The sequence below is a fragment of the Bos mutus genome, chromosome 1 (genome assembly GCF_027580195.1).
Source record: "Bos mutus isolate GX-2022 chromosome 1, NWIPB_WYAK_1.1, whole genome shotgun sequence".
Lineage (NCBI taxonomy): Eukaryota > Metazoa > Chordata > Mammalia > Artiodactyla > Bovidae > Bos > Bos mutus.
The window spans coordinates 147,826,997-147,851,565 of NC_091617.1; the positions used below are offsets into that span (position 1 = coordinate 147,826,997).

Genomic DNA, 24,569 nt, shown 5'->3' on the forward strand with positions numbered 1-24,569 from the left:
ATGTACTCTGCATAGAAGTTAAATAAGCAGGGTGACAATATACAGCCTTGACGTACTCCTTTTCCTATTTGGAACCAGTCTGTTGTTCCATGTCCAGTTCTAACTGTTGCTTCCTGACCTGCATACAAATTTCTCAAGAGGCAGATCACGTGGTCTGGTATTCCCATCTCTTTCAGAATTTTCCACAGTTATTGTGATCCACACAGTCAAAGGCTTTGGCATAGTCAATAAAGCAGAAATAGATGTTTTTCTGGAACATACCTAGGCTCAAATTCATCTTTATTAATCAAAATAAGAAGCACTACAATCAACACATTTTTGTCAATGATTTTTTTTCCTTTAGCATAAAAATCGGTGCCTTATGATTCAGCGAACTCTTGGAAAGAATTATATGTTTCCTGCTGGCTGTCAAAGCATTTTCCCTGCAAAAAGTTGTTGAGATGCCGGAAGAAGTGGTAGTTAGTTGGTGAGAAGTCAGGTGAATATGGCAGACGAGGCAAACTTCGTAGCCCAATTCGTTCAACTTCTGAAGTATTGGTATGCGACATGCATCCATCTGGCCATTGTTGTGAAGAATTGAGCTGTTTCTGTTGACCAGTGCGGGCTGCAGCTGTTGCAGTTTTTGATGCATCTCATTAATTTGCTGAGCATGCTTTTCAGATGTCATGGTTTTGCTGGGATTCAGAAAGCTGTAGTGGATCAGACGGGCAGCAGACCACCAAACAGTGACTGTGACCTCTTTTTGGGGCAAATTTGTCTTTGTACTGAGCTGGTCATGACCGGTTGTCATATAAAATGTACTTCTGGTCGCATATCACAATCCGATCAAGAAATGGTTCACTGTTGTGTAGAATAAGAGGAGATGATATTTCAAAACGATTTTTCTGCCCGAGGCACGAATCCCATGAGGAGCCTGGTGGGCTAGTGTCCTTTGGATTTCAATGAGTCGGACACAACTGAAGTGACTTAGCACGCAGCACGTGAGGCATTCACTTTGAGCTTTTTCACCTTTCCAGTTTGCTTCAAATGCCGAACAACCATAAAATGATCAGCGTTGAGGCTCTTCAGCAGCTTCTCCTGTAGTTACAAGAGGATCAGCTTTGATGATCCTCTCTGTTGGTTGTTGTCAGCTTCTGATGGCCTGCCCCTGCACTCCTCATCTTCAAGGCTCTCATCTCCTTTGCAAAGCTTCTTGAATCACTGCCGCACCATACATCTGTTAGCAGTTCCTGGCAGATGAATTGTTGTGAGTTGTCTCTGCTGCTTTACAACCCATTTTGAACTCCAGTAAGAAAATTGCTCAAATTTACTTTTTGTGTAACATCATTTCCCTAGTCTAAAATAAATATAAAATAAATAGCAAGTAATAAGTCATGAGCAAAAAAACATAAAGTGAGAAATGTGCATTAAAATGACATATAACATAACCACATTTATTTATTTAAGAATGTATTCTGGTATCAAATGGCAAAGTTCAGCAGTGCAAAGCCAGTCACTTTTGCGCCAACCTAATACATAGCTTTATGAAGGACAGCAGTTTTTTAAGAAAGTGGGCAGTTAGAATGTATCTTTATATACCAATTACAGTTCATAAGTTTATATACTGTACTCCTTACCAGTGACTGCATTAGTGACAGGTATAGTCTATACCTCTTACTTAAGTCTTCTATATATATTGCTTTTTACTATCTTGCGTTCTTACCTTGTACATGTTAATTTTTTTCATGTATGATGTAGTACCTCATTTAGGCCGCAGGAGGTCTTTTTTCCTCCAACTTTATTTATGTATAATTGACAAGTAAAGACTGTGTTTGTTTAAGGTTTATGACATGACAATAAAATATACATTATGAAATGGTTACTACAGTCAAGCTGAACATGTTAACTAGCAAGTCTCATTTCATATAGTTATCTGTTTTTTTGCTTTTGTGATAACACAAGATCTACTCTCAGCAAATTCAAAGCTTTCATACAGTAGTTAATTATCATCACCGTGCTGTATGTTCAGTTCAGTTTAGTTGCTCAGTCGTGTCCGACTCTTTGCAACCCCATGAATCGCAGCACGCCAGGCCTCCCTGTCCATCACCAACTCCCAGAGTTCACTCAGACTCACATCCATCAAGTCGGTGATGCCATCCAGCCATCTCATCCTCTGCCGTCCCCTTCTCCTCCTGTCCCTAATCCCTCCCAGCATCAGGGTCTTTTCCAATGAGTCAAGTCTTCGCATGAGGTGACCAAAGTACTGGAGTTTCAGCTTTAGCATCATTCCTTCCAAAAGAAATCCCAGGGCTGATCTCCTTCAGAATGGACTGGTTGGATCTCCTTGCAGTCCAAGGGACTCTCAAGAGTCTTCTCCAGCACCACAGTTCAAAAGCATCAATTCTTCAGTGCTCAGCTTTCTTCACAGTCCAACTCTCACATCCATACATGACTACAGGAAAAACCATAGCCTTGACTAGACGGACCTTTGTTAGCAAAGTAATGTCTCTGCTTTTGAATATGCTACCTAGGTTGGTCATAACTTTCCTTCCAAGGAGTAAGCTGTATGTTAGATCCCCAGAATTTATTCACCTTATAACTGAAGGTTTGTACCTTTAGATTACCAACATCATTTCCTCCATTCTACCCTCCGCTTCTATGAGTTCAGCTTTTTAAGATTTCACGTATAAATGGAATCACAGTATTTTTCTGTGTCTGGCTTATTTCACTCATCGTAATATCCTTCCGATTCATCCATGTTGTTGGAAATGCCACAGTTTCCTTCATTTTTACAGCTGAATACTATTCCATTGCATGCACATATACTGTATTTTATTGATCCATTCATCTGTCAGTAGACTCTTAGACTGTTTCCATTTCTTGGCTTTGTGAATAACGGTGCAATGAGCACAGGAGTATGATACACTCTGCATTGTATCTGCATTGGTAGAGATAACTCTTTGAGATACTGGCTTAATTTCCCTTGAATGTGTACGTAGAAGTGAGATCATGGGATCTTGTGGTAGTTTTATATTTAATTTTTTCAGGAACCTCCCTCTGGTTTTCATACTAGCTGTTCCAGTCTACATTCCCACCAACAGTGTACAAAGGGTTTCCTTTTCCCCGTGTTCTCACCAACACTTGTCTCATCTTTATGGTACTAGCTGTCCTAACAGGTGTGAAATGAAATCTCATTTTGGTTTTGCTTTGAATAACCCTAGTTATTAATGATGTTGAACACCTTATGTCGTGTACATGAGAACATCATGTACCCATTGGTCATTTATATGTTTTCTTTAGAAAAATATGTACTTTAAAAAAAGAAGGAGAAAAATACCTACATGGGTCTTTTGTCCATTTTAAAAATCAGGTTATTTGGTTTTTGTTTTTTTGTGGGGTTTTGTTTGTTTGTTTGTTTTGCTGTTGAGTTGCATGAGTTCCTTGTATATCTTGCATGTTAACCCCTTAACAGATACATGGACTGCAAATATTTCCTCCCATTACATAGGTTGTCTTTTCAATTTGTTGGTGGTCTCCTTTGCTGTCTCGAAGCGTCTTAGTTTGGTGCAGTCCCACTTGTTTATATTTGCTTTTGTTGTCTGTGTTTTGGGTATCGTATCCAAAAAATCACTAGGTTGTTTGAGGTCTTTGAAGGTGATGATGATATATGATATTTTGTGATCCTTTGGTGTGGTATACAGAGTGGGGTGGAAATATTAATATTTAGGTATTTGTTGAATTATTTGGTATTGTTATTTCAGTGAATGCTTTAGGAATAAAGTATTCTTGCCAAAAGGTTTTTAGATTATTTCAATGTACTGGACTTTGAGAAGGATTGAACCAAATCTTAGCATTCTTTAGGAATGTTTTTATACCCACCTAGAATTAGGCTGAGTGACTTCACTTTCACTTTTCACTCTCATGCTTTGGAGAAGGAAATGGCAACCCACTCCAGTGTTCTTGCCTGGAGAATCCCAGGGACAGAAGAGCCTGGTAGGCTACCATCTCTGGGGTCGCACAGAGTCGGACACGACTGAAGCGACTTAGCAGCAGCAGCAGCAGCAGAATTAGGCTGCTTTGGGATTGCTAACACTTCATTTTCAAATCATGAAAGTGTATACTAAGAGACTTTGGATTAATATTTGAAACCAACTGAGAGCTTGAAGGAACTATAGATAAGATAAAACAAATCATAGTCCCCATTTTATAAATTCAGAAACTGAAGAAGACCTAAACTGCTTGACCTCTAGCAAGCTCTAGTCTCCCAAGTCAGAAACCACCTGATTCCTCCCTCCTGCATCCAGTTTGTTAGCATGGCCAGTAAGTCCCACTTCTAAAATGTATCTATCTGTCTCTCCATTTACATGCCCAGCACCCTAGATCAGATCACTCATCTTCTGGATCACTGCAGGGGTCTCCTAACTGGGTTTTGGCTTCCTTTCTTCTACTCCAGTCCTCTCTACACTGAAGCCACTTAATCTTTTTAAAGCAAACTATGATGATCTTTTTAAAGCAAACCTTGCTGTAAAAGTTTTAATAACTTTTCAGTCACTTAATCAAAACCACAAACTTTAGTTGTAAAGTTTGATAAAGAGTCCACCTGCTAAGTTTGATAAAGACCCCACATGCCTCTGAGCCACTCGGCCTGTGTGCCACAGCTGTTAAGCCTGCGCCCTGGAACCTGGGAGCCACACCTGCTGAGCCTTTGTGCCTCAGCTCCTGAAGCCCGAGCTCCCTGGAGCCCATACTCTGCAACAGGAGGAGGCACTGCAGTGAGAAGCCCACACACCACTAGAGAGTAGCCCCCCTCACTGCAACTGGAGAAAAGCCTGAGCAAATAAATAAAATTATTTTTTAAAAAACAAAGACTTTATAACTTGGTTTACCAAGCCCTGGGTAAGCTGAGTTTGCTGTTTCTCCAGCTGCGTCTGCCCTTGTCCCTCATGATTGCTCCTCCAACCACGTGGGCCTTCCTTTAGATCCTTCCCTTCCAGAATTGCTTTCCTTCTACAGTTGGTCACAGTTTCTAGTTTTGTAATATTTATTTGTGGGTAAGCTTCATTAGAACACAGATTGACTTTTTATTCATAATTTTGTTTTCTTGACCTGGAAGAAAGCCCAGCACATAGTAGATGAGGAATAAATACAGATGGAGAGTCTCTGACTGACTGGATGTTATTGAGCCCCCATTTACAATATATAAATTGTATATACAATTGTATATTCAGTATATAAATTGTAAAATAGTACCCACGGATGGTGGTGGAGGATTCAGCAAGAATATGTGTAATAAGCATTTGTTTCATTTTCCCTCTGTTGATTCTCCTTTGCTTATACAGCATAATATAGTGGGTTGTTCTTCAAGCTGTTTTCTGGTCACTTATTGTTTCTGTTAAATTTTTTGTGGCTTGTGTTTATAAGTTATTGTGTGTAAGTGATTGTTTCTGTTAAATTTGTTATGGCTAATGTTTATAGGTGCATTTCATTTATTGAAAATATAAGTGGCTATAACGTGTACTGGAGTATGAATGGTAGAAGAGCAGGGCTGGACAGGTATAACTGGTGATTAAAGAAAGAATAAGAATCTCATTTGGAGTTAGGTTCAGCTCCATGTGAAAAGAGACTGAGAATCACAGTGACTTAAAACAAGGCAGAACTATTTTTCTCTAACATAAAAGTCAGGAAGTAAGCGGACTTCCCTGGTGGCTCAGACAGTAAAGAATCTGTCTGCAGTGCAGAGCACCCAGGTTTGATCCCGGACCAGGAAGATTCCCTGGAGAAGAATTAGATATCCACTCCAGTATTCTTGCCTGGAGAATTCCATGGAAAGAGGAGCCTGGTGGACTACAGTCCATGGGGTTGCTAAGAGTGGGATATGACTGAGTGACTAACACTTCCACTTTTCAGAAAGTAGGCAGTCCAGGACTTTTATGGCAGTTCTGTCCCACGGAGTCCTCAGGAACCCAGATCCCATTCAGCTTGCTTTTCCACTACGCTAGACTCTGGTCCTTAGTTGGTTTAAGATGGTGGCCAATCTTTCATGTTCCAGGAAGCAGGATGGATATGTCATTTGTTCTAGAAAGTTTTCTGGAAGCCACATGACACCTCTACTTAAAATACTTGTTAGAAGTTTGTCTTGTGGCTCCTCACTAAAGGGAAACTGGGAGGTATTGTCTTTGTCATGTGAGTATACTTAACTGAAAACTTGTATGTTCTAGTTGAATGGAAAATGGCAAAAACGGGTACAAAATGTGTTCTTTGCAAAGAATGCATTGGAAAAGACCCTGATTCTGGGAAGGATTGAAGGTAGGAGAAGGGAACAAGAGAAGATAAAATGGTTGGATGGCATCACCGACTTGATGGATATGAGCTTGAGCAAGCTCCAGGAGTTGGTGATAGACAGGGAAGTCTGGTGGGCTACAGTCCATGGGGTTGCAAAGAGTTGGACACGACTGAGCAACGGAACTGAATTTGTTAGCACTGTGAAGTATATAGTAATATTAAAGATGAAAGAGTTAATAGTTCATTATTTATCATTATACAGTATTGGTAGGTTGAAACCACTTGAGGTCTTCAGATAACATTGGCTATTTTAGAAGTATGATTGGGTAAACATTTAGAAAATTGGTTCAGTTCAGTTCAGTCGCTCAGTCATGTCCAACTCTTTGCGACCCCATGAACCGCAACATGCTGGGCGTCCCTGTCCATCACCAACTCCCGGAGTTCACCCAAACTCATGTCCATCAAGTCGATGATGCCATCCAGCCATCTCATCCTCTGTTGTCCCCTTCTCCTCCTGCGCCCAATCCCTCCCAGCATCAGGATCTTTTCAAATGAGTCAGCTCTTTGCATCAGATGGCCAAAATATTGGAGTTTCAGCTTCAACATCAGTCCTTCCAGTGGACACCCAGGACTGATCTCCTTTAGGGTGGACTGGTTGGATCTCCTTGCAGTCCAAGGGACTCTCAAGAGTCTTCTCCAGCACCACAGTTCCAAAGCATCAATTCTTCGGCTCTCAGCTTTCTTCACAGTCCAACTCTCACATCCACACATGACCACTGGAAAAACCATAGCCTTGACTAGACGGACCTTTGTTGACAAAGTAATGTCTCTGCTTTTTAATATGCTGTCTAGGTTGGTCATAACTTTCCTTCCAAGGAGCAAGCGTCTTTTTATTTCATAGTTTCCCCACTGTTTCCCCATCTATTTGCCATGAAGTGATGGGACTGGATGCCATGATCTTAGTTTTCTGAATGTTGAGCTTTAAGCCAGCTTTTCACTCTCCTCTTTCACTTTCATCAAGAAGCTTTTTAGTTCTTCACTTTCTGCCATAAGGGTGGTCATATCTGCATATCTGAGGTTATTGATATTTCTCCCAGCAATCTTGATTCCAGCTTGTGCTTCATCCAGCCCAGTGTTTCTCATGATGTACTCTGCATAGAAGTTAAATAAGCAGGGTGACAATATACAGCCTTGACGTACTCCTTTCCCTATTTGGAACCAGTCTGTTGTTCCATGTCCAGTTCTAACTGTTGCTTCCTGATCTGCATATAGGTTTCTCAAGAGGCAGGTCCCATCTCTTTCAGAATTTTCTGCAGGTTATTGTGATCCACACAGTCAAAGGCTTTGGCATAGTCAAGAAAGCAGAAATAGATGTTTTTGTGGAACTCTCTTGCTTTTTCGATGATCCAGTGGATGTTGGCAATTTGATCTCTGGTTCCTCTGCCTTTTCTAAAACCAGCTTGAACATCTGGAAGTTCCCAGTTCATGTTTTGCTGAAGCCTGACTTGGAGAATTTTGAGCATTACTTTACTAGTGTGTGAGATGAGCGCAATTGTGCAGTAGTTTGAGCATTCTTTGGCATTTTGTTTCTTTGGGATTGGAATGAAAACTGACCTTTTCCTAGCTGAGAAATACATTACAGATGGAGAATTAAATCTGATCTCTTTCAAGGATTTTGAATTCATCATTTAAAAATATATAGTGCCAGTTTGCAGTAGCTCTGCTAATCACATGGAAATCTGACCAGTAGCCTAGAGAGCAACTGTTTCTTTATTCTTTGCACCTCACCCCCGCCCCCGACCCTGCTTCCTCGTACCCTGCTTGCTTTTAAATCTGTTCACAGACTTTTTCCAAAGTATATGGACTGGGGAGGCATATAACTCAAGAGGATTGTTCAGGATCCTTGAACTGTGAGAACTGTTTCTGAAACATAATTTGAACCCACCATTTTTTACCACAAGCTTTTATTTTTTAATACTCAGACTAATTTGGTGCGGAGTAATCATTTGGCATACCCTCGATAAAATATTTTATTCTGTAATAATCAGTCTGGAGTTTATAAATTTTTAAGAGATAAGATGAGCTTTGGGTTGACTGTTCAGAAAGGAAAAATCATTTGTATCAAGAAAAGAAATTCTGTTGTAACAATATGGGGAACCTAAAAATAATCTTCCAGGATGTTAAACTTTTTATCAGTAAAATGAGAATTTTGAGCCAGCTTTTCCATGAATTAACTCTGTGTGAAAAGTAGGGAGTAAGCTTTTGAGAGGATACATTTTAATCTAAAGAATGGAAGGATTATGAAGTTGTCATTGAAATTGTTGGCCTATTAAAAAGTTAATCTGATATGGCCTAAAAATTAAATGCCTCACAAAAAAAAAAAAAAAAACATTTTCTTGCATTGTTCAACTGAAAAACGCAAAAACCCCATTGTTGAATTAAATCTGCAGTTGTTGTCCATTTTTCCTCCTAGCCATTTTCTCCATTCCTGATTTCTTCAGTGGCTTCCCTTGATGGCTCAGCGATAGACTCCTCATGCCAGTGCAGCAGACCTGGGCGCCATCCCTGGGTCAGGAAGATGCCCAGGAAGAGGAAAGAACAACTCTCTCCAGTGTTCTTGTCCAGGATGGACAGAGGAGCCTAGTTGGGCCACAGTCCACAGGGTCGCTAAATGTCGGGACAGGACTTAGCAACTAAGCCACAGCAGTGTTTTCAGTACTCACTTACCCATGTCCTTTAAGATGTGAATGCCTTGAAATGAGGGGGCCTCTCATATTCAGTAGGAAATGTAAAACAGTGCTGTATGGCACTGTTAACATACAATGTTTCAGTATTTTTTTTATAAGTTAATGTATTATGGGCCAATACTTTTTATTCTTGCTCTTTCCCTAGGCTGTGAAATACAATGAATGTGGAGGAATACAAACACCTCTTGCCTAAGTTTATTGCTCTCTTCCCCAGTAACACTTGGTAAGCACTAGTCTGGTTACAGGAGTGTAAAGTTTCTAGCAGGCTCTCTAGAGGCCTGAAAAGGGTGGGGACTTAGTAACAGGATGGAATCTCCAGACCCCCAAACGGAATCACTTCCCCAGTAGGGGCAGGTTGTCAGTATCCAGGGTTTCACAAGGAATATCTTTTAACTATCCTAAGTATCTGTAATAATACTATTATCTTTATTTTAAACTTTACTCTTAATAACACCACAAAGTAGATTCTGTCAGCTCTTTAGTAGATACTGAAATGATTCACGGAAATGTTAAGTAACTTGCTCAAGGTCACACAGTTATGTTTCCTAGTAGGAAGCCGGATTAGATTAGTTTGGTTACAGAGCCTGTCTTCTCAATCAGTGTTCTGTTACAGTGTGTCTCCAAGGTGAACATCTCTGGAGATTATTATTCTCAGAAGTCTAAGTCTTAGACTCAAGGACTAAAGCAGCTTGCTCAAAGACACAGCTTTGTCTTGGGATCTGAACTCCAGGCAGGCTGACTGCCGAGCCGGTAGTTTGAACCGTCCTCAGTATCATTGTTCTATATGCTGTCAGCTTACACGTTTAAGTTGCTCTCCCCCTAGAGGCACGGGATTCATTGTGCTGCACTTTAATACCCCCATGTTTACTGGTTGAAATACATGAATCCTGCCCCCACTGTCTTTTATATTTTTTCCACTCTATTCCTGAGTCTTGTGACATAATAGAATTTATTTCAGTGAAATTATTTACAGATGGAGATATTGGAGGAAACAATATGTATGTAGCATAGCCCCTACCTTCAAGGAGCTTGCTTTCTGTTTGGGAAAAACCAAAGTATAGAATTTGACCTAGAGCAAGAAAACAGGATGTACCTGCTTAGGTCTAAGCAGGTGAACTTATATACTGGAGACTTTAGAACAAGCTAAAATTGTCCGTATAAAAAGAGATTTTGTTTGGGGGGCGAGGCCCCCTGACAGTGACAGTATATTGTTACTATAGTGGTTTCATGCACGTCAGAATACTTGCATGTCTTTATTTTGACTTAAAACCATTTATATTTTTAAAAGTAACTGAATTTTTGGCACACGTTAGTATTTTAGTACAGTTATGTTAGGGTTATAGGTTTTTTCTTAAATTGATAATGGGTTTTGTTGTTGAATTCTGGCTTTCTTGTTTATATTATGCTGGATTTTTTTTTTTTTTTTTTTTAGTGTTCTGATAAATCAACTGACTTAAGTGTGTGAGGTAACATTAGCCCTGAAGTACCTATTTAAAAATAACTTGTTTGGGAATATTATTGCAATAAATAGTATGTTACTTTGTTACCTAAACTTTTCACAATCATTTAGATGATTTGTCTTCTAAGATCACTTTTACAGTCTGGTATTATAGAGTACAGAACTCTTTGACGAGAGTGTATGCGTACAGTCAGTGGAAGCAGAGTAGATTAGAAAGAGCATGTGTTTACAATTAGGTACAGCTTTACTAATTTGCCAACTATGGATATAGTAATTTCTAAGTCTGTTTTTTCTCTTTACATATGGGAATGTAGCAGGGCCACTGTGAATATTAACTGAGAATGTAACATCTAGCACATCACAAATGTTCAGGAATATTATGTTTATTAATAAAAATGCTGGTTGACAGATGAAAACAAAGATTGAGGCAGAATCATAGTATTTTCTTGTCATTTTTCTGTGGGAAAATAATCCCGTCCTTAGTAAACCAAGAAATGGGGAGGAAACAGAGAAAGCCAACTATAAATTGGTTGTTTTTAACACTTATTTGTAGCTCCAGGATAATTACTTTTATAGGGAGGGAGAAGATTCTTTGCTTTGTGTTAACCCTTTACCACTACCAAGGACTTGAAACAATAGATTTATGTAGCTACTCAACAGATTTTAAGGCTTTGTTCCACATCCAGATCGGAAGACAGTATTATTTCTTTTGTGAAATTCAAGTGATTAGTAGAATTTTACAATTAGAATTTCTCCAATATGGGATTTTCATTTTTCTCTTTCAAAACATGATTTGGTTGACTAAATTTAACAACTCAGAAATTGTTAGTAAATCTTAAATTTCTTTTGTTTAAACTTCTTTACATTCTTGAAAATAACATACATGTAAAAATGGTCTTGAGGAAATAGGAAGAAAACCGTGGGTTTATGGTATTTATGTTCTCATAAAATGCTCCTCCATGTCTAGTTCTCTTTTATGGGTTCACTGCAGACATTCTCACTGCAGCTGTCACTATAGGGTTAAACATTTGCTGTATTGTAACATACGAAAGCAGTTAAACTGTTTGGAATTGTTTACTTGCTAAAACCAGTGTTAGTCAGCAGAGGCAGTACACCAGATTTCCTTGTGGCTTTTAGTGGAAAATGGTAAAAGCGCACTCATTTTTCGGTTATAGAATTTTTTAGTTTGATCTGGATTAGTCACAGAACTGGCATGAACCTTCTAATTGTGAAGGCTGTCCAAACGCACTGTTTTTTTCTCCTGCTGGAGGAAGTCACATCCGGAGCAGTAGCTCAGCTCTCTGGTAAGTGAAACATGTGAGCATTACTAGGCATTTCACCCTGCGGTTCTGCAGTCCTTGCTCTTCAGACTGTTGCTCAGTTGGAATGCTTCTATGGGGCCGATCCTGAGGTTCTCTGTTTGTTAAGGACCTGCTACTCATTTGGAGGTGTCAGTGGCGGTTTGCAAGATCATATGAGGAACAGGAAAGCATCTGAAATCGACTGAAAAAGAAAACTGTAGCGGTTTTCACAGTGGAAGGAAACTATATTGGCACAGAGGCAGATGATTGAATAAAGTAGTTGGCTCAGAGAAGATGCACAGTCTGCTGTTTTTTCCTCTGAATGAAGACTCTTTGATGGAAGCTGCATTCATGTGGAGATCAAAGAAAACACTGGAATGATAAACTACTGGAGTTTTCTCCCTCTCTTTTTTAAAAATGAAAAGCCTGAAGCTGTAATTTGAGCTCAAATGCCTTCTAATTCCTTCGCAGCCTGCCTGTTCCATTAGGATTCTCCGCTAACACCGTTTCTGCTTGGTGCCTGTGCCCTTTTGCTGGAGCAGCCACAGACCACTGCCTGATGGAGGAAGAATGAACACTATGCTTTTCCTGTGCTGTCGATGGGAATAAAGCTAACTGTTTCTTCTCTTATATGGAATATCTGGATTAATCAAGCTGTATTCTAGTACCAAGAGTCTTATTGTCTCTTGTGGTCTGACTCATTGCATGTAAATGTACTGCAGCTTTGCTATTAATGCAGAGTGTTGTTTTTTTTTTCTTTTTCAAACACAGAAAGAATTGTCAACCTCTGAGCAACATTTTGAGAGCTCTAGCTGTATTTTTTTTTTTTTTTCTGGATAGTATCTATATTAAACCAGCGAAGCTGAAGAAGTGGAGACAAATTAGAAGTGGAAACCGAATAGTGAGATTTTATATTTTATTTTCAATGATAAGCAAGCCAGCTGCTGGTAACTATGACCTTGCAGGCAGGAGTGGGTATAGCTGTGATCGTCTGTCTCAGCACTTGCTCCTCGTCTTATTCTGTTGTGTGTGGTGCTATCACCCAGACAGTGATCTTTTTATGCAAGTGAATTTCTGTAAAACAGAGTAGTAATATGACTGTTTTGGTAGCGGAAAAATAGTTTTAAATGAGCTTGTTCTGGATTCAGTTTTAGTTCTTGACATGTTGATGTGAAATTTCTTTTAAGTTTTACAGTAACCCGACAAAATAATAGAATTTGGGTTTGTTTGGTTTTTTTTTTTAGGAAGTTATGTAGTTATAATTTTAAGCTTTAGTTTTTCTGATAGTACTTATTAACTTTAAAAACACCAGCTGTGCTTTTTAAAGGATGATTCTAAGCGCTGTACAGAAGAGGAGGAAAAGCTACTTGTGCTCTTCCAACTGTGACTTTTATCACATAGCTTAGAATTCAGCTTTTTAAAAGAACGAATGAGTCGAGTGTGTATTGTTGTTTTGGAGGAGGTAGAAGATGAGTCTCCTGAATTCATTTGTAAATTGCCACAGGAAAATAAATCCCTACATTCTGCACCTTCGGGAAATGTATTGGTAAGATACGAGAGTTTATATGTTTACTATCTTTTACTGAACTAGCAGGGTAAATTTTATTTTTTAAGCATAAATGCAAGTTAATTTCCACTAGTTACATAAAAAACCCAAGTGAAAGCAATATAGGTGTGTGAGTGTGATGTAATATTACTTGTGTATAAATACACACATTTCCTATTTTCACTTTTTCAGATGTTTAGATAACATTTCAGACTTTATCTCTTAATCTGTTAAAATGAGTTTAAAAAATAATTTGAGGATAGTAGGCTACAGCACCCATGTTTCAGTTTTTACTTGTGGTTTTAGAAACTGATGTGGCAAGTATGAGGAACTGTGTGTTTTAGGAAAGTTGGCTGTTGCCAGCAGCACCGAGGCACAGCCTTCTCTGTAGTGAATTTTATATATGTACATGCAGGGCTGTTACAGAAAAAGAATCAGGCTTCATCTTTAATTTTATTTTTAAAGCTTTGTCAATTAACTTTTTGTTTGAGAGTATAATGTGATACCTTATCAGAGAGGCTATATCATTGATTAAGAACTTGTTATATTTAGACATGCATGTGTCTGCCTCTTCATGTTACTCAGATTTACAGTAATTTTTGGTCTTTGAATAGCAGTGATTTTCATCAGCTGTCAGGTTTTCTTTGGATTTTTATCTTTACACATGGAATGCTAACTCATGCAAATTATTCGGGTGCCCGAAACAGAGCTGCTCGAGGAGGCTTCCTCTGTGGGCTCCTTGTCAAATGCCTGTTTGACGAGCTGTGTCCTGCAAGTATGTGTTGAGATGTCTCACTTGTATTTATTTGGACGATACTTTCTTTTTACCGTCTGTATAAAAAAAGGTTTCCACTCATATAAAATCTAATTATGGTTTTTATACTACCTAATTTTGGTCATATGGAATTGATTTTTTTTTAATTAGGCCTACTCTTTTTTCCAAAGAGGAATCTTGTACTTTCATATGATTTGACTTCATGAAACTTAGTTTATGTCAAAAGCCAAGTGATTTTTGTTGTGATAGGGAAGAAAAATTTTAGTTTAAAAGTTATGTGGAAATAGCTTAAGAATCATCCATGTGGTGTGATTAATGTTTTTATTACTCTCTTGTATTTTAGCCCTCACTGGTGCAAGCTATATTTAATGGAGATCCTGATGAAGTTCGAGCACTAATATTTAAGAAAGAAGATGTTAACTTTCAGGTAAAACAGTTTCACTGATACCAGCCTTGAAGCGTACTTTGCTAGAGTTGATGATTTTTGTTAAAAGACCTAACACAATTCTGTAAGTTTGTCTAAGCAAAGGTAGAAAGGTCTTGAGGCAAAAAGGAAAGGACTGGATATGTATATTCAGGGTAATTACTAAAACCTAGGACAACTAGGAGTCAGTGAAGGATTTTTGTTCCCCCAACCTTTTACTTTGAAATTTTTCACAGAAAAGTTGAAGAACTTTTTGAATACCCATATAACCTCCATCATTGATAACATTTGCCGTATTTGCTTTCTCTCCAATATTTACACAAGTTATTTTTATACTACACATATATTTATTCTTTTTCTGAATCCCATTTGAAAGTAAGTTATAGACGTCATGACACTTCACTGTTAAATATTCAGATGATGATTCTTTTTTGTGAACTTAAAATAAGAGACATGTCTTAAATTTATAATATATCTAACTTGGTTCTGAGGTCAAATTTGCTTTCTGTAAGCAATCATGGTAAACATTATACACAAAGATGCATCTGTTTGGGTATCACAGTAAATAAAAACATTGTTTGAAAGTTCTTCAGACTTTTAAAGATACAGTGGAATAACATTCAGGACTGACAGGAGGGACAGTTTTGGAAAGAGTGGGTATGTAGATAATTCTGTGTATGTTTCTCCAGTGGCAAAACTTTTTAATTTACTAAGCTGAGGTGGGTGAAAATATATAATTAACTGTAATAAAATCAAAATTTTTACTGTATATATTTTTACTGGAAGTTAATGTTTTCAGTATCTTTTTCATACGTGATTCACTTCTCTAAAAGATGGAGAGTAGGGAGAAGTCGTGATTCATAAGGTCCCTATAGCAACAGCAAAACAGATGACCTGGAATTGATTGGCCAGTTCTAAGAAAGACGTGTTCTGCCAGCTCATCTCCAGCTCTCATCTTTCCCCTGTTCTTTTGGATAGTGCTATCATGACCACTTGATGTTAAGTAGATATAAGAAGTATCTTATTTTTTTAAGGTTGAATTAACTGAGTAAATTTGAATCATTAGTTAAAATGATTCATCCTTACATTCTAAAATGTAACCAAAATGCTGTCGTTACATTTTTCCCTTAAGCATTGTGTTTAAGTTTATATTTACTGGAAACATTTACCTCATTCAGGATTTATTTTAAATGAAGTGCTGGTTACTTTATATAATTGGGGTGTCCTGGAGAGTATACTCAAGACAAAATAATTGTAGGGTATACGCTTAGGAGAAGGAGGAAAAGGCATTGTGTTCTATTTAACATACTGTTTTTTGTTTGTTTTAAACAGAACTAACAAATCTCATCTTATTGAGGAGGTTTGGTGTATAATCCTACTAACCATGGTTAATATGTCTATCATTATAAAGCCTCAATATAGCCAACTGCTTTTCTGCTATAATAATCAAATTATCTTAAATTTTAAAAGTTTTATGCTCAAAAGATTGTTATTGAGAATCAGTTTATTCCACTGTGATAGCCTTAGAAACTGTTCTGGGTCTGTAGTGTGTGACCTCTTAACTTTTATGACTTTTCATCTTTGCTTTTCTCCTTATAGATTCCTTTCTTTGCTTACTTGTAAAATATTGTTTCTTAACATCTGCTAGCTTGATCGCTTGTCTGAAACATAGACCCACGCTTAGAACTAAAAGCTTGGTTAGTGTTTCAAATCAGTAGACCCTTCTTGAGGGTGATTTTGTCTTTAATGATTCATGGAGTTTTGACAGTTTTTTAATGGTTCCTTTCCTTTTGTGACTCTTGATAGTTGACAGTATTGTCATCATCATATTTGTTAAGTCTTTGGCCATTCTTCTAATTTAGGGTGGCAATTTTTTCCCCTTATTTTTTTATCCTCCATGATAAGGAATTGCATAGGATTTTAAGAGGCGAGTGTGTATGTTTGTAATAAAACTTACACTGTTCTATAATATAAAACCTACTCATTCTAGATAGGTAATAAAATATTTTTAAGCTTTATGTCAGTGCAACAGTGGTGTTTTCTAAAATAATTTATTCAAATGAGTATTTGAGAATGACATCTTTTTGAAACGTATATTTTTTAAAGTTATTTTTGTTCTTAGAGTGGGTATAAGAGTTCAGATTTGTCTCTATACTGTTAAATAAGCATTGTTATTAATTTAGGTTAGCTTCTTGAGTCATATCCTGAAGTATTGAATACTATGGACCACTAAATAGCATCTTTCTTAGTAACGTATCTGATTTTTTAAAAACTGATATAAAATATTATGCATTCATATACTTTGGTCTGAGAAGGAAGTCTTTTATTATAGAAGCTACCTGAGATGATTTCACTAGAAAATATGGGAGTTTTCTTTTTGGAGACTTTGGCCCACAAGTGGTTGACTATCTGAGTAAATCCAGGAATTTGTTGCTTATACAGGAATTTAGTCCAGAACAGGGTGTTTGGGGGTTGGTTAAGACAGTAATATCATGGCCCTGGATGAGCTTCTCTCTGAGACTCTTGGCTTTCTCCTCCTGGTAAAGAGATAACTGCTGCATCCTGCACTTAAGACAAACAACCAGAAAAACTGGAAAGGAAACTCTGTAAATTTCCTTTTTTTCTTCTTTAATCAAGCAAAAGCTCTTTTTCAGAATTGCTACAAAACTCCCTGAGATTCCTTGGTTACAAGCCCACTGTAAACCAGTCCACCAGCAGAGGTAGAATGGGATTAGCTTTTTGCTTAGATAAGTCATTGTTCATCACCAGGTTCATCCTGTGGCATGAGAATAGCAGCTTATCCTCAGTGATTATATTGAACTCTATCTGGAGAAAATCAGCATTTTCAGGAAGGAATAAAAGGAAATTGCTGTTTGGATAGGTAACCTAGTAGAAGATTTTTGATTGCCTAAAAACAGTTGAAATAGGAAACTTTTAGAAAAATAGGTCACTCAGATGTGGAAGAAGCACTGTATGCCAAATAGGTGAAAAAGTTAAAAAAAAAATTCAAAGGAAGCTTGATATTCATAATTTAAAGAATTTAAGAAGGCTTTCTTATCTCTGCTTGCTGTTCTTTGGAACTCTGCATTCAGATGGGTGTATCTTTCCTTTCCTCTGTTGCTTTTTGCGTCTCTTGTCAAGTTGAACATTCTGCAGTGAACAATGCAAAGAAAGAGGGAAACAATAGAATGGGAAAGACTAGAGAACTCTCCAAGAAAATTTGAGATACCAAGGGAACACTTCATGCAAAGATGGGTACACTAAAGGACAGAAGCAGTATGGACCTAACAGAGGCAGAAAAGATTAAGAAGAGGTAGGAAGACTACACAGAAGAACTGTACAAAACAGATCTTAATGACCCGGATAACCAACATGGTGTGATCACTCGCCTAGAGCCAACCAAACATCTTGGAGTGCGAAGTCTAGTGGGCCTTAGGAAGCTCATCTATGAACAAAGCTAGTGGAGATGGTGGAATTCCAGCTGAGCCATTTCCAGTCCTAAAAGATGATGCTGTGAAAGTGCTGCACTCAATATGCCAGCAAATTTGGAAAACTTCACAGTGGCCACAGAACTGGAAAAGGTCAGTTTTCATTCCATTCCCAAAGAAAGGCAATGCCAAAGACTGTTCAAACTACCACACAATTGCACTCATCTCACATGCTAGCAAGGTAATGCTCAAAATCCTTTAAGCTAGGTTTCAACAGTATGTGAACAAAAAACTTCCAGATGTACCAGCTGGATTTAGAAAAGGCAGGGGAACCAGAGATCAAATTGCCAACATCCGCTGGATCATAGAAAAAGCAAGAGGATTCCAGAAAAAATCTGTTTCATTGACTATGCTAAAGCCTTTGACTCTGTGGATCACAACAAACTGGAAAATTTTCTTAAAAGATGGAAATACCAGACCATCATACCTGCCTCCTATGAAATCTGTATGCAGATCAAGAAATAACAGTTAGAATTGGTCATGGAACAGTGAACTGGTTCAAAATTCGGAAAGGAGTACATGAAGGCTATATATCGTCACCCTGCTTGTTATATGCCAAGTGCGGGGCTGGATGAAACGCAGGCTGGAATCAGGATCACCAGGAAAAATACCAGTAACCTCAGATACGCAGGTGACACTACCCTAATGGCAGAAAGTGAGAGAAAGTAAAGAGCCTCTTGATGAAAGTGAAAGAGGAGAGTGAAAAGCTGGCTGAAAACTCGAAAAAACGAAGATCATGGCATCTGGTCCCATCTCTTTCATGGCAAATAGATGGGGAAACAGTGGAAACAGTGAGAGACTTTATTTTCTTGGGCTCTAAAATCACTGCAGATGGTGACTGCAGCCATGAAATTAAAAGACGCTCGCTCCTTGGAAGGAAAGCTATGGCAAACCTAGACAGCGTGTTGAAAGCAGAGTCATCACTTTGCTGACAAAGGTCGGTTTGGTTCTTCCATTAGTGATGTACAGATGTGAGAGTCGGACCATGAAGAAGGCTGAGCACTGAAGAATTGGTGCTTTTGAACTGTGGTGCTGGAGAAGACTCTTGACAGTCCCTTGGACAGCAAGGAGATCCAACCAGTCCATCCTAAAGGAAATCAACCCTGAATATTCACTGGAAGGACTGATGCTGAAGCTGAAGCTTCAGTACTCTGAACAGGCCAGCTGATGCAAAGAGCTGATGCATTGGAAAAAACCTTAATGCTGGAAAGATTGAGGGCAGAAGGAGAAAGGGGTGACAGAGGATGAGATGGTTGGGTGGCATATTGACTCAATGGCTGTAAGTTTGAGCAAACTGGGAGACAATGAAGGACAGGGAAGCCTGGTGTGCTGCAATCCATGGGGTTGCAAAGAGTTGAATATGACTGAACAACTGAACAGCAACAATGTAAAGAACAGTTTACAAGATATTTGAACAGGAATATAATTTGAAAGGTCTAAGTGCTTCTTAGACCTTATTGTGAAAGTGAAAGTTGCTCAGTTGTGTCTGACTCTTTGTGACCTCATAGACTATATAGTCCATGGAATTCTCCAGGCCAGAATATTGGAGTGGGTAGCCTTTCCTCTTCTCCAGGGGATCATCCCAACCCAGGAATCAAACCCAGGTCTCCCTCATTGCAGGCAGACTTTACGAGCTGAGCCACACATCCATTTTACTCTTTAGGACTTGCTTTTGTTGTAAAATGTGTAGGTTTACATTAATGGCCCTCATGGTTTTTTTCACACCCTAAACTTGCAAGGCACTAAAAATGTCAGACGAATGATCTCCTGCTTTTGTCCAGAAGTTTTCATTTGTGTTTTCAGATTTATATGGCAATAATAATAATACCTTTCCCTAGTATTATCAAAATTTAATGCCATATTATGGAGCCCAAATAATTTGAAATATTAATTACACGTTTCAGAGAAAAGGTATGACTTTATTAGAAAATTTTCCACAAGCAGGAATTGTTTGTTTCTATCCAGAGTGATATAAATTGGTGTTAATTATTGAGTTTGTATTTCAGAGGCAGCAGTGTGCCTAAACCTTTTTATGGTTACTTGCTGTAACTCACACAACAATCTTGTAAAGTTGGTAGGTTGACATTTCCATCCCAGCAATAGGTGACAAAAATAAAACTCAGAAAGTGTTTAGCAGAACAGAATTTGAACCTATGTAGATTTGACAGAACCTGGGGAAGTTAAAAAGTAAATTCGAGATGTTTGTTTCTTTTGCCAAATAGTGCCATAAAACAGTAATGGTTTAAAAAAAAATGGATTTCTTTCCCCCTAAAAGTTAACGTCCACATTCTGTATGCAAATATAATCCTAAATTTCATAATCAAATACTGGTAAATTTTAGCATTGCAAATAAGTGAATAAACAAGCCTCCCTTAGTGCCATAGTTTTGGGCTGGATAAAAATGTCATTCAAAGTAATATCAAACCAGGGGTAATTATAATCCAGCCAACAGTGCTTTCAGTGTTTAAATCAGAGGAAGTCTTAGATTATGAATTCTGTGACTGTGACCCTTTTTAAACTCAGAAGAGTTGATTTAAGAACTAGTCAGTAGATCTTGCCTGTATCATATAAGCTTGATAATTTTGAAAATGCTACCTTGTATATTTTGCATATTGGTTTCTAAATTTAGATGTACTTTTTTATTGAAAATTTTTTAGAGTTGATTTTGCCAAAGTAGTCTTAAAAATACTGACGTCTGTTAAGCTTTCAAAAATACTTTCTGGGATCATGGAAATGAGGTTGCTTTACTCTCTCAGATGAAGTTGTTTGGCAAATACATACATGTGCATATATGTGTGTGTGTACATCACACAAGCAGATCATTTGTTTTCAGTATTATTGTAATAAGATTGTTGGCAGTTCACACAAAGTAGTAAACCATAAGTTTACACAAGTTGCCTGAACTCCACCCACCCTCATTCTTCAGTGTTCTCTAGCCTTTTCTAGAAATTACTAAGAAAAACCCTAATCTTTAACAAATCTTTCTGGTGACCACACGTTGCCTCTGCTGGCTGTCAGCACACCAAGCTGTTCATGTTCTGGAAGAGGTCTTTAACAGCCTCTTCTCTCAGTTGCTTGAGGTTACTATGGGTACTCTCTGTCCCCAGAACGTGTGTGTGTGCCTAATCTTTTGCAGCTCTTCACAGTAATTGGTATTGGAGCCCACAGACCCCCAGCCCACCTCACGTGCACCCACACAGTTCCCAGCTGGCCTCCACTGAGCATGTGGTAAAGCAGGGAAGGATTGGAGAGAGAAGAGCCGTCTTAGCTCCCACCCTTGAGAGGGTCAGCTGTAGTTTCTCCATCCCGAAATACTGCACCTCTCCTCTGTTCTTGCTAGTGCTTCTAGGTTTCAGCCTCAGACTTTCAAAGTTTCTTTACCAGCATTCAGCTTTCCTCCAGGATCCATAAATGAGCCTGTGTTCCATGTCGTTGTCTGTGAATGTCTTATTATGATAGTCCGGAAACAAAGTTTTGTCCAATGAAACCAGCAGTTTTTGCAGCTAGAAACTGATAGTGACTTATCTCTGATGGTGACTTATCTCTGTATTCCACTAACTACTTTTTATTTAACATATGTTTTTCCCCATTTTTCCTTTTTTTTTAATCCCCAGTGTATTTGGAGAATTAGTCCATACTAGCCCACTCCAGTACTCTTGCCTGGAAAATCCCATGGATGGAGGAGCCTGGTAGGCTGCAGTCCATGGGGTCGCTAAGAGTCGGACACGACTGAGTGACTTCACTTTCACTCTTCACTTTCATGCGTTGGAGAAGGAAATGGCAACCCACTCCAGTGTTCTTGCCTGGAGAATCCCAGGGACGGGGGAGCCTGGTGGGCTGCTGTCTATGGGGTCACACAGAGTCGGACATGACTGGGGCAACTTAGCAGCAGCAGCAGCAGCCTAGAGAGAGCTTCCTTATTCCTTATATTCACATAGTTCTGCCCTTATGTGTTTATAAGAATTTATTTAATCAGTCCCCCTCTTAGAGGACATTTGAGTTATTTTTAGTCTTGCTGATTGGTAGTAAATGAGATAAATTCACCAAGTAAAGAAAAATTTTAATGAGCAAGCAGAATTTTTATTTAATAATTTTTTGTAAGTGAAAGGTTTATTTAGGGAGATACATAATCCATAGATGGGGCTTCCCTGGTGACTTAGTGGTAAAGAATCTGCCTGCAGTGCGGGAGACATGGGTTCAGTCCCTGGGTCAGGAAGATCATCTGGAGGAGGAAATGACAACGCATTCCAGTATTCTTGCCTAGAAAGTCCCATGGGCAAAGAAGCCTTGTAGGCTACAGTCCATGGGGCTGCAAAGTCAGACACGACTGAGCACATATGCACACACACTTCATAGACAGAGTGTAGGCTGACTCAGAAGGTGAGCGCATGCTAGCAAAACTTTTATAATATTGGAATTTATTATGAGTTATTATAAATATATTATCAGCTTCCCAGATAGACTAAATGTTCTGTAAGTTCTTTATTTGAAGCAATTTTAATGGACATGTTTATGTAAATTGGTGGTAGATAAATAATGATAATTATATAACAAAAATGTCATAGATTGTGTCCTGAATTTTAGACTGAGCTGAACTTGCTAATTGCTCTGATAAGTCTCAATTAGTGCCTCAGTCTATTTTTAAATTTTATTGAGATATAGTTGACATGCAGTAAGTTACATATATTTGAAGTGTACAATTTTATAAGTTTTGATATGGGTGTACGCCTGTGAAACCATCACCACAGTCAAGATAGTTAACATTCCTATTATTCTCAAAAGATTGTATTTGCCCCCGACCTCGGATCTACTTTGTGTCACCATAGATTAACTTGAATGCTTTAGATGGTAGGTCCTTCTTTTGTCTAGCTCCTTTAACTCAGCATAACTATTCTGAAATTCATCCATCTTGAGGCGTATGCTAATAGTTCATTACTTTCTGTTGCTGAATAGTATTAATTTGTATTCATATACACAGTTTGTTTATCCACTCACCTGTTGATAGAGTTTGAGGGTTTTTTTTTTTATTTGTTACAAATAAAGCGGCTTTGAAGGTATGTCTACAAGTCTTTGTATGAACATATGCTTTCCTTTCTCTTGGGTAAATATCTAGTGGCAGAATGTTTGGACCCTATGGTAGGCGTATGTTTCACTTTTTAAGAAACTGCCCGCTGTTTCCAAACTGGATCAACCATTATACATTCCCACCAGCAGGACCTGAGAACTCCAGTTTTTTCCACATCCTACCAATGTTTGGTATGATTAGTGTTTTCTAATCTTAAACATTCTAATAGATGAGTATCTCACTGTAGCTTTGATTTACATTTCTGAGATAACTCATGATGTTGAGCATCTTTTCATTGCTCCTAGGGAGTCTTTATATCCTTTTGGAATGTCTTTTCAGATGTTTTTGGTAATATTTTGTCTTACTAGATGGTTTCTTACTCTTGAGAGCTCTTTATATGTTCTGAACACAAATCCTCAATCTGTGGCTTTATTTTCACTCTTATGAGTGTTTTTGGAGAGCAGAGGTTTAAAAATTTAATGATATCCAGTTTATCAATTTATTCTTTTATGGATTTTCGTTTTGGTGATATGTCAAAAAAAAAAAAAATCTGTATCTCAGTGTCACATAGATTTTCTCCTATCTTCTAAAAGTTTTGTTGTTGTTGTTCATTCACTGAGTCATGTCCGACTCTGTGAACTGTAGCACGCCAGGCTCCTCTGTCCTTCACTGTCTCCTGGAGTTTGCTTAAATTCATGTCCATTGAGTAGGTGATGCTAGCTGACCATCTCGTCCTCAGTCTCCCGTTCTCCTTTTGCCTTCAGTCATTCCTAGTGTCAAAGGCTTTTCCAGTGAGTCAGCCCTTCTCATCAGGTGACCAGAGTATTAGATCCCCAGCTTCAACATCAGTCCTTCCAATGAATATTAAGGGTTGATTTCCTTCAAGATTGCCTAGTTTGATCTCCTTGCAGTCCAAGGAACTCTTAAGAGTCTTCTCCAGCACCACAGTTTGAAAGCATCAATTCTTCAGCGCTCAGCCTTCTTTATGGGCCAGCTCGCAAACATCTGTACATGACTACTGGAAAAACCATAGCTTGACTGTATGAACCTTTGTTGGCAAAGGAATGTGTCTGCTTTTTAATATGCTGTCTAGTTTTGTCATAGCTTTACTTCCAAGGAGCAAGCATTTTTTAATTTCATGGCTGCAGTCACCATCTGCAGTGATTTTGGAGCCCAAGAAAATAAAATCTGTCATTGTTTCCATTTTTTTACCTTCTTTTTGCCATGAAGTGATGGGACCCGATGCCATGATCTTCGTTTATTGAGTGTTGAGTTTTAAGCCAGCTTTTTCATCTCCTCTTTCACTCTCATCAAGAGGCTCTTTAGTTCCGCTTCGCTTTCTGCCATGAGAGTAATATCATGTGCATATCTGAGGTTATTGATATTTTTCCCAGCAATCTTGATTCCAGTTTGTGCTTCATCCAGCCCAGCATTTTGTGTGATGTACTCCGTTTATAAGTTAAATAAGCAGAGTGACAAACAGTTTTGTTGTACTCCTTTCCC

At 38.4% G+C, this 24,569-nt stretch overlaps 1 protein-coding gene across 4 annotated transcripts in view; it reads left to right on the forward strand.

The window, feature by feature from the left end:
• The window catches only part of ANKRD28 (ankyrin repeat domain 28), a 216,046-nt gene that overhangs the window by 76,718 nt on the left and 114,759 nt on the right, over positions 1-24,569 (forward strand). For 2 of the 4 annotated variants that reach the window (XM_070377138.1, XM_070377143.1), the window contains one exon: positions 14,433-14,516. In XM_070377138.1, coding sequence (XP_070233239.1) covers positions 14,433-14,516 — 84 coding nt within the window. Of the gene's footprint in view, positions 1-11,800; positions 13,315-14,432; positions 14,517-24,569 lie in introns of those variants that run through there. The other 2 variants (XM_070377133.1, XM_070377135.1) reach the window with 2 other exon arrangements.